At 39.0% G+C, this 13,538-nt stretch overlaps 1 protein-coding gene across 1 annotated transcript in view; it reads right to left on the bottom strand.

Moving 5' to 3' along the window:
- Nucleotides 1–83: 83 nt before the first annotated feature.
- chd9 (chromodomain helicase DNA binding protein 9) overlaps nt 84–13,538 on the bottom strand; it is a 97,344-nt gene continuing 83,889 nt past the window's right edge. The window contains 8 exon segments of the mRNA XM_042340366.1: nt 84–4,099; nt 5,136–5,240; nt 6,967–7,104; nt 7,850–8,260; nt 10,699–10,971; nt 11,199–11,359; nt 11,773–12,687; nt 13,180–13,388. Of these exon segments, the coding sequence (XP_042196300.1) occupies nt 3,209–4,099; nt 5,136–5,240; nt 6,967–7,104; nt 7,850–8,260; nt 10,699–10,971; nt 11,199–11,359; nt 11,773–12,687; nt 13,180–13,388 (3,103 nt within the window). The 3' untranslated portion in view covers nt 84–3,208.

Here is a 13,538-nt window from a genome sequence, read left to right as displayed (position 1 = left end):
AAGAGCGAAAGACCATCCAACATTAAGTTTTCGTAGATTAAACATGGGATTTAGAATAAGAGTGCACAGACATACATCATGGGTAGTCAAAGAATAGGTTTAATAAAAATAATTAAACTTCCATTTGCTCTATAGAACTTCATAGAAAGTAATTCAATAAATTACAAATGACTTAAGACTCATTGTACTACAGAAAGCCAATTCAGACTACACAGAATACAACCTGCAAGTACTGCAATTGTCCAAAATAAAAACAGACTTTAATCACCAAGCTTCCGGCAACATAATTAAATACATGGTCAGAGCAGCTACCAAAGCTTGTCTTACATAACTACTAATACACATATTCAATTCACCAAATCATCAGTGATCCTGTTAATGGCAGCATATATTAGTGTAATGTTTCGTGGTTTTAAACTCGCTTTGACCAAAGTTTTATTGGTGCATTTCTTCAGTCACCAATTCTTATAGATCTTATATATATATCATTGTTGCCTCCTATAGCTTTAGCTTCTTGGATTTTTTTTTAAATATTGGAAACAGGACCACCAAAAAGTCGTACTATCTGAACACTATTAGTGTGAGACAGTGAAAATAAGGGAAAGGGTTATCAAATATAACTGGAGGCAAAAGGAAACAATGTGGCTTTTTACATACATTTCTGAAAGTTCTGGCCTGTCAGCTCTCACCAGTTTAATAGTGTGATGATACACACTTTATAAGTAGACCTCGGGGGACCCATTTATATACAGTAATGTTTCATTTCCGTCAGAAGGGGCAATTCAGTATATAAAGAAACCAGCAAATATTAATTAGTTTAATGCTGATGAAGTTCAGCAATACAGAATACACAAAAAAAAAGTTTAAAGTATTCTTACTTATCCTGCTTGCTCCTTAAAGCTGCAGTATTTCCTTTTTGGCTGGCGTACATAAATTGAATCAAAAAAAATCTAAGTAGCATCCCACATCCACATATTCCAGCCTTCAAAGCTACCACTAATTGCTTTCATTGTGAATACTTGAATTTCAAACTAGTACTGTAGGAATTACTTACAAAAGTTGCAGTTATCCATAAGTCTTTAAAGTACATTCTTACATCTGTCTAACTGCTTGAGAGGACATACAATCTACACAAGCGTCTAGCATTTTTTTTAAAAAAGCTAGAATTTCTCTATTTATACTCCTGCTCTGTTTAAGTGCACAATGCCAATTTTTGTTAAGTGTATAGTCCTGCAATTCATACTCCCTAGTTTCACCAGTGTGAACAATTAAATCTATTAATTGTTCATCTATCTGTGATCTTTAACCTGTATAGATCTACTCCAAAGCAACAAGCTTCCATTAAATGCTTTTTGTTCTGCAACGCACGTACCCTTCTTAAAATATTTGCTCTTATTTAAGTGCACAAAGACGAAGGAAATCAGTTACACTCTTGGCAGGAGAACAATGTATAGAAAATAGAGGGCTTGGAGCACTGGTCTATAAAGACAGGCAAAAAAAGGAATACTACAGCTTTAAAATGCCTGCATGTTAAACCTCTCTTTGTAAACCGTTGTCTTGTTTTTAAATTAATACATTTTTAGCTGTGAAGTCAATATATATTCTCAATACTGCAAATGGCATAACAGCCTTTGCTTCTAGTGCTCATTTAATTGTGCGTGTAACACTGTCTGATTCCGATACTTGAACCCCAATTTTTGATACCTTTTTCCAAATACCAGTGACTGCAGAGAGAGAGAGAGATACCTTGCCTTGTATATAATATTGTAATAAACAGAATTGTACCGGCAAATCTCAAGAGTAAAATGCATTTGCAATGCACTGACAATAGTGCTATATTCTATTTGTTCCATTTTTCTGGTGAGTTTGTCATGTGAGGAGAGTTTTTTGTTCAAATGCTGTATTCAATAAATGAGGTAAAACTGCCTTTTTGGCATTGATTGGTGCACGGTGCTGGTGGTAAATAGGGGAATCATTTGATTAGCATTGGATGCTCCCAACCCCTTTGAAACAGAGGTTGGCAATGGGTTCTATGGTAAGGTGATGAGATGCATGCCAAACATTATTTCATTGCAGCGAAAAAAAATAATTTACCTTTGCTACAGTGAGCTAATGTACTGCTATGCAATGAAAATAAACACTGAAAACTGTAGAATAAAAGTCATCATTTCCCTCTGTATCCATGTATTAGACCAATAGAGTTGTTCCTGCATTTATTTTTTGGCAGGAATGCAATCTGCCATTTTTATATTCACAAATGGGTTAAGATAATGACGTTTGGGATCAAAGCACCCTTTTTGGACACTATTATCCACTGACTAGCTCTGAAACAGCGACTAATCATTCGCAATGAAATGAATGACCAAGCAGAATATACTAAACATCCTATTGGAGACAGACCCTCCCTTTTTTAAAAAAAATACTTGCAGAAAGAGCAACAACATATGCTTGGTGAAAGCGCTCATTCCAATAGTCCATGCCGATAATGCTCTAAATGACATTTTCAAAAGCTGCAAAAAGAAAAAAAAGCATTTATAGATGTCTATTTCTGTAAGCCATCTAAATTAGCCCAGCTGAGGTAATAAATAAATAGCCTGCTTTGTGGCTGATTGGAAAACGCTTTCTTTCTTCCAAATGACCTGAATCTTAAAAAAAACGACAATGCTTCACAACACGACAGCAATAAAATGTGAATTTCTGTTCTGACTGTTGCCATGTTGTTTTATCCAGATGCACAGTATATTCTACAGTTTCAATGACATTCATTAGCTGCCTGGGTTATTGCTTTGTCTCCTGCAGTTTGATCTGTGTACTGAAATGAGTGTCAAAGAGGTTGTGAATCTATATACAGTAAGTTAATACGATATGCATAAAGGTATTCTCATTTTTCCTAGTTCACACCAAATATATTAAATATACGTCTCTCCTGGTGCATTTTGTTTTAATTAAAATTAATCCCCTAAAAAAAAATTAACAACTAGCACTGTGATGCTCCATTGTGTGTTACCACCAATAGCACACATGGGTCTGTCTTGCTAGCCTTCCAAAACAGCTTTACATGCAAGGTACCATTGAATACATCGTACCTTTAAATAGATACTGAAATTCTTTTCAGTCAATCACAAATGAATGTTTATTTTTTTTTAAAATCGTCACTGGGCTATTTACAATGAAACAATTCCAGTGCAAGCTTAAATATAATTCAACATCAGTCTTCTTCACTGGAATCAGAATCATCTGGATGAGTTGTATCGTCACTTGTGGATAAAGATGCTTCTTTCTCGGATCCATCATCGCCGCTGTTTTCCTGTGACGTGTTCTGCTCTGTTCGCTCTTGCTGTTCCGCTGTCTCTTCGGCAGGCTTCGACGTGGTTCCAGCTGTACTCTTATCAGTCTGTACGTCAAACCTATTGGTCTGAGAAAAACCTGGGACAGATAGGTTAAGGCCTGGAGGGAGAAGTATGCTTGGATAAAGCATGCTGGACAACAGCAGTGGATTAATAGCAAGAGGATTGCTGGATGCTGCTGATGCAGAAGCACTTGTGGCTGGGGTAATCTTCTTAGGAGAGGAAGTAGAAGAACAGCTCGACACAGAGATTTCACAACAACTGTCCACATTTTGCTTTTCTGTCCTTTCATTTGTCCCATCTGTTGGCTTGAAGTCTGTGTTTCCGCTTCCCTTTTTATCCCCATGACCAGTGTCTGAAGGTTTATTTAATAAGCCTCCCATGCCAAACAGGTTGGGCAACCCCGTCATATTAGAAAGCATCATCGGAAACATTGAAGCCAGAGTTTTGTTGTCTCCTGCGGTGGATTGGAGACCGCCGGTGGATTGGAGAGCTCCAGGGAACCCCATCAACCCCGCTGTCAGCTGCAGAGATTGCAGGTTCTGAAGGTTTTGCTGCAAGCTCTGGAGGCTGGTTAGGTCCATCCCAGCAAGGAGTCCATTAGTTACTAAGGGGTTGACTGTCATGGCTGCGGCAGCCACAGCAGCTGCTTTGGTGAGTTCACTTTTTGGACGTCGGCCTCTCCGACTCACTTCCTCCCGTACCACAGGCCCTGTGAGGATTCGATCAAACATGCTTTCTGGCAGGTATCCCTGGGGAAGAAAAAAAATCAGCATCGTCAACCACTTCACCAGTTGCACACTACACACTCTAAGCGATGATAAAAGTATATTCTTTCCACTGCTGTTCAGCTTTCATGTATGAATAAACAGGTTGTTCAAATAGGGAAACCCTTTGGGGGCCCTGTCAACTTGTCATTACAACCACCACAATGGCAATTTAGTCTTCTCTAGCCCTACTGTGTATATTCTGAAAGTGTAAAGATTTCATTTAAATGTTTTTCATAATACTATTAAGAAAGATTTGTGATTTGAACCTGGGACTTTGTTGGGGTTTTTTTTGGGGGTGGAGGTGGGGTAGGTAAGAGAGTCTGCTGAATTTCCCACCTCTTCTTCATCCTTCTCTATCAGAGGCTCCGTTACATCAGCAACATAAATGAGATAACTAACAAAGCAATGGACTGGAAACAGCCACTGCATTGAGGGAAGAACAGATGATGAATTAAGCAGGACTGGTAGCAGTAAAACATACAAACAGGAATAGGATATTCAGCTCCTCGAGCCTGTTCTGCCATTCTATAAAATCATGGCTGATCTGCACCTCAACTCCAATTACCCACCATTACCCAGTATCCCTTTCGTACCTTGACCTAACAAGTGTCTATCCACCTCAGTCTTGAATATGTGAATGCATCCTCTACCATCCACAGCAAGTTGGGAATGAGAAACTTTAGCTCTAATTTTGCGATTAAAGGTATTAGTGGTCTGGGGCAAGAAGAAGCTGACGAGACCTGGCAGACGATTGAAGGGCTGTGAGCCTCATCAACCAATTCAGAATCAATTCAAAGCAAAAACAAAACATGTTCTGCTTATAGGACTTCACTGACAATATATTTTCAGTGTCTAAAGTTTCACAAACACGTGTCAATCAGAAAAAGGCTCTAATTTGGTGGTCAAACTAATGCAATTGTCACCTAAGAGAAATAATGAATTCTCAGAAGATTTTCGAAAGGCAGAAATGTCACCTGTCAAACTTTTGTATCAAAAAAAATCAAAACACACGTCTTACCGACTGCTTCACTACATCGGCCCATTCTGGTGCAATTCCAAAATCCAGATTTTCTTGCAGCCATCTGCCCAGGTCTTTGATTGCAGGAGCCAGTGAGCCACCCACCTAAATTAAACAAAACCTTGCAGATCACAGGAAATTCAACCTTTACGATACGCTCTACTAATCTTTTATATCTCGGTTCCTTGCATGGATATTTTTAGGGAGCAAATGCTTCAATTTTTTACAATTATGTTTAACAGGCTTTTTCAGAAAATATACTGCATCTCCAATTATCTCCTATTCCAATTCCCTACATTTGATTTTTTTTAAATTCCACAAAATCTAGTCCATTCACTTCACAGTATATTCTGTGAAGCGCTTTGAGACGTCTCAACAACATAATATATCAAATGCTGGGATTATTATTATTTCATAGAATTCTCTTTCTGTCCCAAGGGCAGATCATGGAATGAACTTAGGACTCTCAACGACACTCCACATGGGCTAACAGATTTACTTGGCAGGTTGAGTCGTTTCAGCTATTCACACCTATGGCAATTCACTCTATTGTTTCGAGAGGAAGCGACATCAAACAACAATAGAGGTAAGATTTGAAACGAGACCAAGACTGCCTCCTTTAAAACTTCTAGTAATAAAATTGTAAAAATTGCAGGATGTTCTACTATGAATGTTGTACGTAGGGAACTGCTAAGATCCTTTTTTGAAATGTGCTTTAATTCCCCCCCAAAAGGCAATTACCGAAAAATTTACTCCAACAAGGGAAGATATTAATTACTGCACTACATGGATAAGCTACATGGAAGATTAAGCATAAATGAGATGGTCATAAAGTGCAGAAGTACAAGGCTATTTAAAACTCAGTTGCGAGCTTTATATCAGTAACTCCAGTAGCTTATCTGAACACCCTGATTAACCGATTAACAATTGGAAACACATAACAGGTTGTAAATGAGCCAAATAAATATTTTGTGTATGTGTTTGTGAGGGGTGGGGGGAAAGAGATGTAAGATTATATTTGTGAAGCTTACTGTTTTTGAGGTTTTTAATTAGTATACCTTTAAAATATAACCAAACACTTATAATCTTTTTAGTATAGCATTCCTTAGTTATTGGGGCAGGACAAGGCTGTGTGTTTTCAATGATTCACTCAGGGCCCCTGAGAGGGAACATGTACCAGCCAATTAGCGTTAGCTAAGGTAAAGATATATTGTCTTGACCCCGGTTGAGGTCAGGTTCTGATAACTTTCCCTCGTCCAGTATCTGAGTGGATGTCATCCTCCCATTTAAGAATTGAGCACAGATGTGAAAACAAGGGAGCTCAGAGGTAGAAACTCACTCATGGACATCTGCTTCTCTCAAGACTAAGAAACAGGAAGATGTCAGAATCCTCCCAATTAGCTGTCCATATCTCTTTCTCCTTTTCAGTTATTTTCCCAAGCGAAAAGAGCCTGCCAAGATTGCTAGTAGCCTGTGAAGGGTGGGGGCTATCTCTGTGACAACGGGAGGTGGAGTTAGAAACACATAAAAGATGCAACTTTGGAACAGTTGGAGTTGTCGTAGAGGATCAGCACACTTTGCAGTGGAATCTATATTGATTCTACTGTATCTATGGTCTCAGTTTTAAGAATACGTTAAGCTACTTGTATTACTTAATAAACTTTGGATTATTACACAATCATACAGGTCGTCTCCATCCGAATCTCTTATAATAAGAGAGAAGTACTGATAATTGTCAAACAAACCAAGTACCATCAGTTTAGATTTTCATACAGTTGAAACACTGAACTTGTTAGCCAGTCATACTCCCTGCAAATTAGCAAAGCTTTACCTTTTTGGCATTTCTTCTGTTTATAACTGGCACTCTTTCTTCTCCAGTCAGGCTTTTCACATCTATTTTGTTAGGATTTCGGCACCGATGCCTTTTTTGCTTTGGTCGTTCCCCCAAAATCTCAGATCTATCTGTTTTCTGAAATAAAAGTCAGAGGTTTAAACTGTACAAATGCAGCTTAGAGCAACATGCACTGTACAAAGTTCTGTAAAATACAGCACAGGGAAAATGCGTTAGGAATCATGCATTCATCGTATCCTGGGGCGACAACAAGAAAGTCACATTAATCTAGAATAATGATAACTAAAGGCACGTCTATTTTAGTAGTTATTCTGAACGTTTGAAATTATACTCCTACATAGTATATACACTGCTGTGCACAATTGGCTGCCGCGTTTCTCCTAAAAAATATAGTCAAGTCATGTCAAGAGACGTGATAAAGCACTGTATCAAATCAAGGATTATCATCTTTTGCTAACAGGTGTGACAAGGGACCACGAACCAAGTGATTGAAGAATAGCATTGCGGCAGAATTTGAAGAACACATTTTATCTTCACAAGAATTGAACCCCCAGAACGGACTCATGAAGTAAGCTTCATGGAAGCGTTTAAGTGCACCAGCGAATATGTCCCTCCATTGACTTGTGGCTGATGTTCTGCGTTTTCATTCAATTCAGTGCCCCTTGCTGCGGAGGCTATGGGAGATCCAATACCAGAATGGATCCAGGCCAGTTGACCACTGAGAAAAATCCAATTCTTTTCATTCAGGGTTTGACGGTAAAACAGGGAAACTGCAGAATCTCCTTGATCTTTTTCCTCACCTCTGACTTTTTTTTAAATATAAAAAAACAACACTGCAATAGAAAAATATATGCAAACTTACATGTTGAAGTGCTTTATTGCGATTCATAAAAAGAATGTCTATGCCTTCCACGTTCTTTTTCCTTCCTCTTTTCTTCTTAATTATTGGCTGGCCATCCATGAATGCTCCATTTGTGCAGTGTCTGGATATCTGATGAGAAGTACCTGCTGATTTAGGATGAGGAATTGGCCCAGGGGTGTTACCAGATAAGTTAGCATTGAATAACACTGAGGAGGAGAGAGGAGCAGAGCTGCTGGCTACCAGCAAAGATTTGGAAAGGTCTACAGCCATCTCCTGGCTGTTATCAGAAGTAGAATACAAATCATGCAGCTGTGCCATGTAATGCTGCTGATCTGAAGTTCCTTCTTCTGTTTCAAGTGCTCTCTTCTGAGTGAGCCTTTGCTTCTGAAAAGTTAACTTCAATCCACCTTCCTATTAAAACAAATGCTAATATTAAAAACTGCTTTCCACAGAAAAGTGATTTGCTACTGCTGCTAGCTTAAGCATTTACTTGCTTGAATTTAGCGTTATCGACTGGAAACATGTTTAGGCAAAATATGAAAGTGTCATTTGTAACTTTAAAATCTGCACTTAAAACTGATGATATTTATTATTACATACATTTTCAAAGTAGGATAAAATTATTTTAAAGAATATTTATAGAGAGAAGAATGCTACGTCTGGGTTCACCTTCTAAATAATACACAGGAAAAAAATGTTTGTACCGAGCTGTTAATTTTTTGATGTTCAAAATTGTTCAAGTCCACACAATTAGATTTTCACATTTGAAACTGCTTTACACTGATGATTACGACCATTATGGTTTTCCTTTAGACTGCCAAACCTGTCGCACACTGGAGCAGAGAAGCGATCAGTGCATGCAGAAACCTCTCATTCCCTCAGCACAAAGGAGGTACAGAGGGCAGATTTGGACACCGATATAAACACAGTCTGCATGTGTTGAGAAGAGAGAAAATATAAACAGCCATGGGAGAGTCACTGTAAATAGAAAGTCTATTATCTGGGGCTCCTGTTATTGCCTGCTTGTTATTCCCCATAAAATGCCAGTAAGACAATATGAATAGCTTCACAGTATATTCAGTGAAGCACTCTAAGATGTCTCGAAGATGTGATAAGGCACTATATCAAATGCAAGGATTATTATTATTATATGAAAATCTGAAGTACTATACGGTGAGATGATAATTTGTTGTTCGCTGCAAACATCCCTAAGACGGAGAAGAAAAAAAAGAAAAACTACAAACGTTTACGTGCAATCGTAAACAAAAGCTGAAAATGCTGGATCTGAACGGTATTTAAAAGAGCAAAGGCAGGTTGGAAGTCTTATCACACTTCTAATGAAGAGTAACAGGTGAAATGTTAACCTTCAATCCTCATCTTCTCTTTCAGACGCTGATTAACCTACAGTACACTCTTTTATTTATTTATATTTACAATTATTGCTCTCCTTATTTAGGTTCCCCTTGCCATGTGCTACAGGTGGCTTGGAAGCTCTGAAGATGTCCCTCTGCCAACACAGCTTTGTAATCACATACTAGGATGGAAAAGTGCTTGAGAGCTCCTTAGATCGACCCATCCTCCATCTCTGTGGGGATTCATTTATGCTCTGTGCCTCCCCTCTGATGGTTTGGCTGATACTGAGAACAAACTGTGCAGAAAACTTAAGATAGTGGGGAACCATTGGCTTTAGCCAATTGGATCGCGTCTCCATACTACCGCATGCCAATCTACTTATATACCATATCACTATGTATGTTTTTAAACAGGCAATTGAAGTTCAATGAGAAGAGATTACAAACTATATTGGGTTAAAGTTTCGAAGTTACGAAATTATTTATCTGACCACTTAATGTTGACGGAGTGAGTATAGCTCATGGCCTACCTAATTATCAACACAGGCTGGGAGGGGGGAAAAAAATTGATTAACTATTTCTAAAGATTCTTGAGATGAAGTTTGTGCTTCTGGATGTTTTTATGGCACCAACACACCTTCTTCCAGTGAGAACAATTTTTTTCCCAAAAAGGACCAAGTGTATGAAGATATAACTTCTTACCAAGTAAGGCAGAAAATATATGAGCTGCTAAAAATAAGAGATGGGTGATTTTTTGGGGGGAGGAAAGCATTTGCTGATTTACCAATCAGACATCTCAACGTATTCCTATCATTCTCACTTTTGAAAATAAGCATACAAGAATGCATTCATTTGAAGGAAATTCAAAAATGCATTTAAAACGGAATTCCCTTTTTCGTCATTAAATATGCTTTAAAAAATATTAATAATTTGTCTGGCAGATTTTGTCATATTAAAAGAATTAAATGTCCCTTCATCCTACAATTGTTGGTGAACACAAGAGGCATCTGATGTTACTGATGACTGGTAAGCTTCCCACTGCTTATGCAGCAAGGACCATCCTACCTGTTGCAATAACTACCTTCTGTAGTTATTGCAACAAATATTGGAGCATGCTGTGCCAACAACCTTCACTCAATAGGAGATACGTTTATGTTATATTAGATAGGGATCCAAAGTTCAAAGGCCTGCAACACAGTTGGAAATCACAAAATGCAAAGCATTAGGAAAGCACTGCTGCCACGAAAGCCTTGAGAATTGCCAAAGGGAAAAGCAGAAATAAAGAATTGTAAATGTTGTGCATTACAATACAGCTCACGTTCTGATACACACGTACTTTAGAATGTTTTAAAGCACAAAGGAGTAACGTATATAAAGTGTGCGAAGGAAGTAGTTCAGAGTGAAAACGCTGCTGGCAGCCAGATGCAGAGAAGCATGCTGCACACTGCAAAGATCTGCAATTAGACTCAGATCCAACAGTAATAAAGATGAACATACGTCATTGATTTTCACTGTAAACTCCTTTTCTCGCACATGCTTCTTCACCTTTGTGAACTGCGACAAAAGAGAATTATCTTCTTTAATACTATGGCTTCCTGATGTTACAATCGCGGTGTCACTGAAATCTCCTGTGGCTGAAGGGCTATCGAGTAATTTTGTTGTATAAGAGGAGGTCACAGCGTTGTAATCATAACTTCTTCTTGATGGAATCCAGTGCCCTTTCAGCACTAAGTGGCATATGCTATCAATTCTGTTGATTATTACTCGATCCTATGTGTAAAACAAAAACAAACAGCCTTAGAAATTGCTTGCAAACTCCGTCAAGTAGTTTGAATACATAACTTTCTGAAACATGATTAGTACTCCCAACTGGAAACATGAAACAAGAAACATTATACCATGCTTTTCCTGAGTAAATTATGATGATCAGCGACACTTGTCAATTTGCTGCAGAACACTAAATAGACCAAAATGTGGTCATTAATCTTGATGCCTACCTTTGGCCAGCAGGAGGCAGCAAACCTGTGTCTTTCTTGCAAAAACTGAATGTCAGGTTTTCCACCGTCTGGCAGAAAGCTGTCCTGTGTCTCATCGTGCGTGATACTGAGAGATGCTACACTATCTTCGTCAAAGGTCTTCAAGTGCTGTGGTGCTTTGCCTTTTAAAAAGACACAATTGATCTTAAGTTATATTAGTATTTACAGACAGTTCTCACTATCCCTATTGTCATAATGGATTCGAATATCAGCAGTTGCGAAATTCCTCTCGCTCTTAAATGTACTCAACACATTTGCAATAGAGCTTTCCTGTTACAAATGCATGTCATCGAAAGTTACTGCACTCGGGAGGAATTTCTTGTCCTCAATGGTACGGTGCTAAAGTACTTTACAATGACTAGATGCAATCATTTGAACTTCTGAAGATCCATTTATATTGGCAATGCCATTTTTGGAAGGACTGTCTGTTAATAAGTCATTCTTTAGCTGCTGCAAAAATCCTTTTTACCATTGGATGATTTCACACAAATAACTGGCTTAATTAACAAGGTCACACTTCACAGGATGTACTTACAGCTTGCCTTGGTGTGTTTATCATTGCTGTCGCTATCACTGTCATCAGACGAGGACGAGGAAGATGACGAGGACGATGATGAAGAGGACGAGGAGGAGGAAGAGGAAGAGGAGGATGAGGACGAGGAGGAAGATGAAGAAGATGAAGAGTTCGATGACCGCGATGAAGAAGATGATGAGGAAGGTGACGAAGTTGACGAGTTGTCTGAATCAGAGTCTGAATCCGAGCTGGGATCTGAGCCTCGCCGCTTGTGTTTCCGTTTGTTGAACACAGAGTTTGGTGTAAGTGGCTGAGTCCTTGCTGCAACCATGTGGCCGTCCAAATCGGTTTCCATTTTAATCCCAGTCTTCGGGTCTAATTTGTGATGGACTTGAAAGCCGTCTGAGGCACTCCAGTGATCGGATTTCAATTTGCTTTTGACTTCAGCTCGCACGGGCTCTTCGTCATCGGACGAACGCGGCTCCTTTTTCACGTCGGCCGCTTTCTCACATTTTACAGTTTCAGGCTCACAGTGGCTTTTCTTCTCCTGTTGCTTGAGCTGCACCTGAAGAGGCGACGGCAATGACTGGTACTGATGGTGCAGGAGTGGTGTGGAGCTCCTTGACTGGGTAACTCTGCTCTGGCTGAAATTCCTTTGAGCCAACATGAATGAAAGCTCTGGATCACAGAAAATATGATAATCTGTCTTGCTGATGCCATGCTTGGCTGCTCCAGTGAGCAATTCCTTATCGTGCTTTCCGTTCTCCCACCATTCAGGCAGGTCTGGGCTAGGCTGGCAAAGTTTTATCCTCTCATCAAGTTGTGTATGGCGAAGCACTTGCTCTCGCACTTTCCTGAGCAGCTCAATGCGATACAATGTCCGAGAGGCACGTTCCTCTGTAATAGGTTGTATGAAAATAGGTGGGTCGAAAAGTTCTAAAGAATGAAAAGAATGGGGAAGAAATTATTTTCTGCAAGTTCTACTCTTTGTGCAAACGTTTCCAACAGCTGCCAGCTAACAAATGTTCAATACCGCAATCGCAACACTGAATTGAACCAAGGTCAATAATAGTAACACTTGCATTTGAAATAACGCCTTGTCACGCCTTCGAGACGTCTCAAGACAGTTTGATAATTTTTTGCTGAACCTATGCTTTATAATTTCAATCCGCTCATCATAAATTTTCAACACAAGAAAGTTCTTATACAATAATAATCCTTGCATTTGATATAGTGCCTTATCACGTCTTTGAGACGTCTCAAAAGTTTTATATTACTCTTGCTCTGTCCTTTCTTCCTCCTGCAGGATCTGAATTTTTTTTTAAATAAGGACGTTTACTCCTTATTTGTTGTAAGCAACAAGATTACATTTGTATAGCACCTTTCAACGTCGGGAGTAAAGAGCAATCATTCATATTTTATCTATACCTTCTTTCTCTTTTGGTGGTAAACGGCAGACTCGTCTACACATGGCAGTGAAAGCATAAAGGTACTTTTGCAGACTCTCATCTGTCTTCTTATTTAGCCTTGCAATAGCTCGGAATTTGGTCCAGTCAAATGTCTGCTTGTCTGGATCATAAACGACACCAAAAGTGGACACCACTCTATAAAAGTCAGCCTCTTCTCGTCTGGTCCACCTGGTAAAAGAGTGAAGGATTAAGTCACTCATAATCAGTACCTCGCTATTTGTAGGCAGCCCGTCGACACACGTGAAACTTCATTAGGCATGAATGGATAGTAATCAAAAACTATGACGGATTTTCCCTCTCACTAGTAGCACTGAGCCA

Source organism: Callorhinchus milii, unplaced genomic scaffold (assembly GCF_018977255.1).
Source record: "Callorhinchus milii isolate IMCB2004 unplaced genomic scaffold, IMCB_Cmil_1.0 Scaffold14, whole genome shotgun sequence".
Taxonomy (NCBI): Eukaryota; Metazoa; Chordata; class Chondrichthyes; order Chimaeriformes; family Callorhinchidae; genus Callorhinchus; species Callorhinchus milii.
Note: the sequence above shows the minus strand (reverse complement) of the source record. Positions and strands in the feature narration are given on the sequence as shown.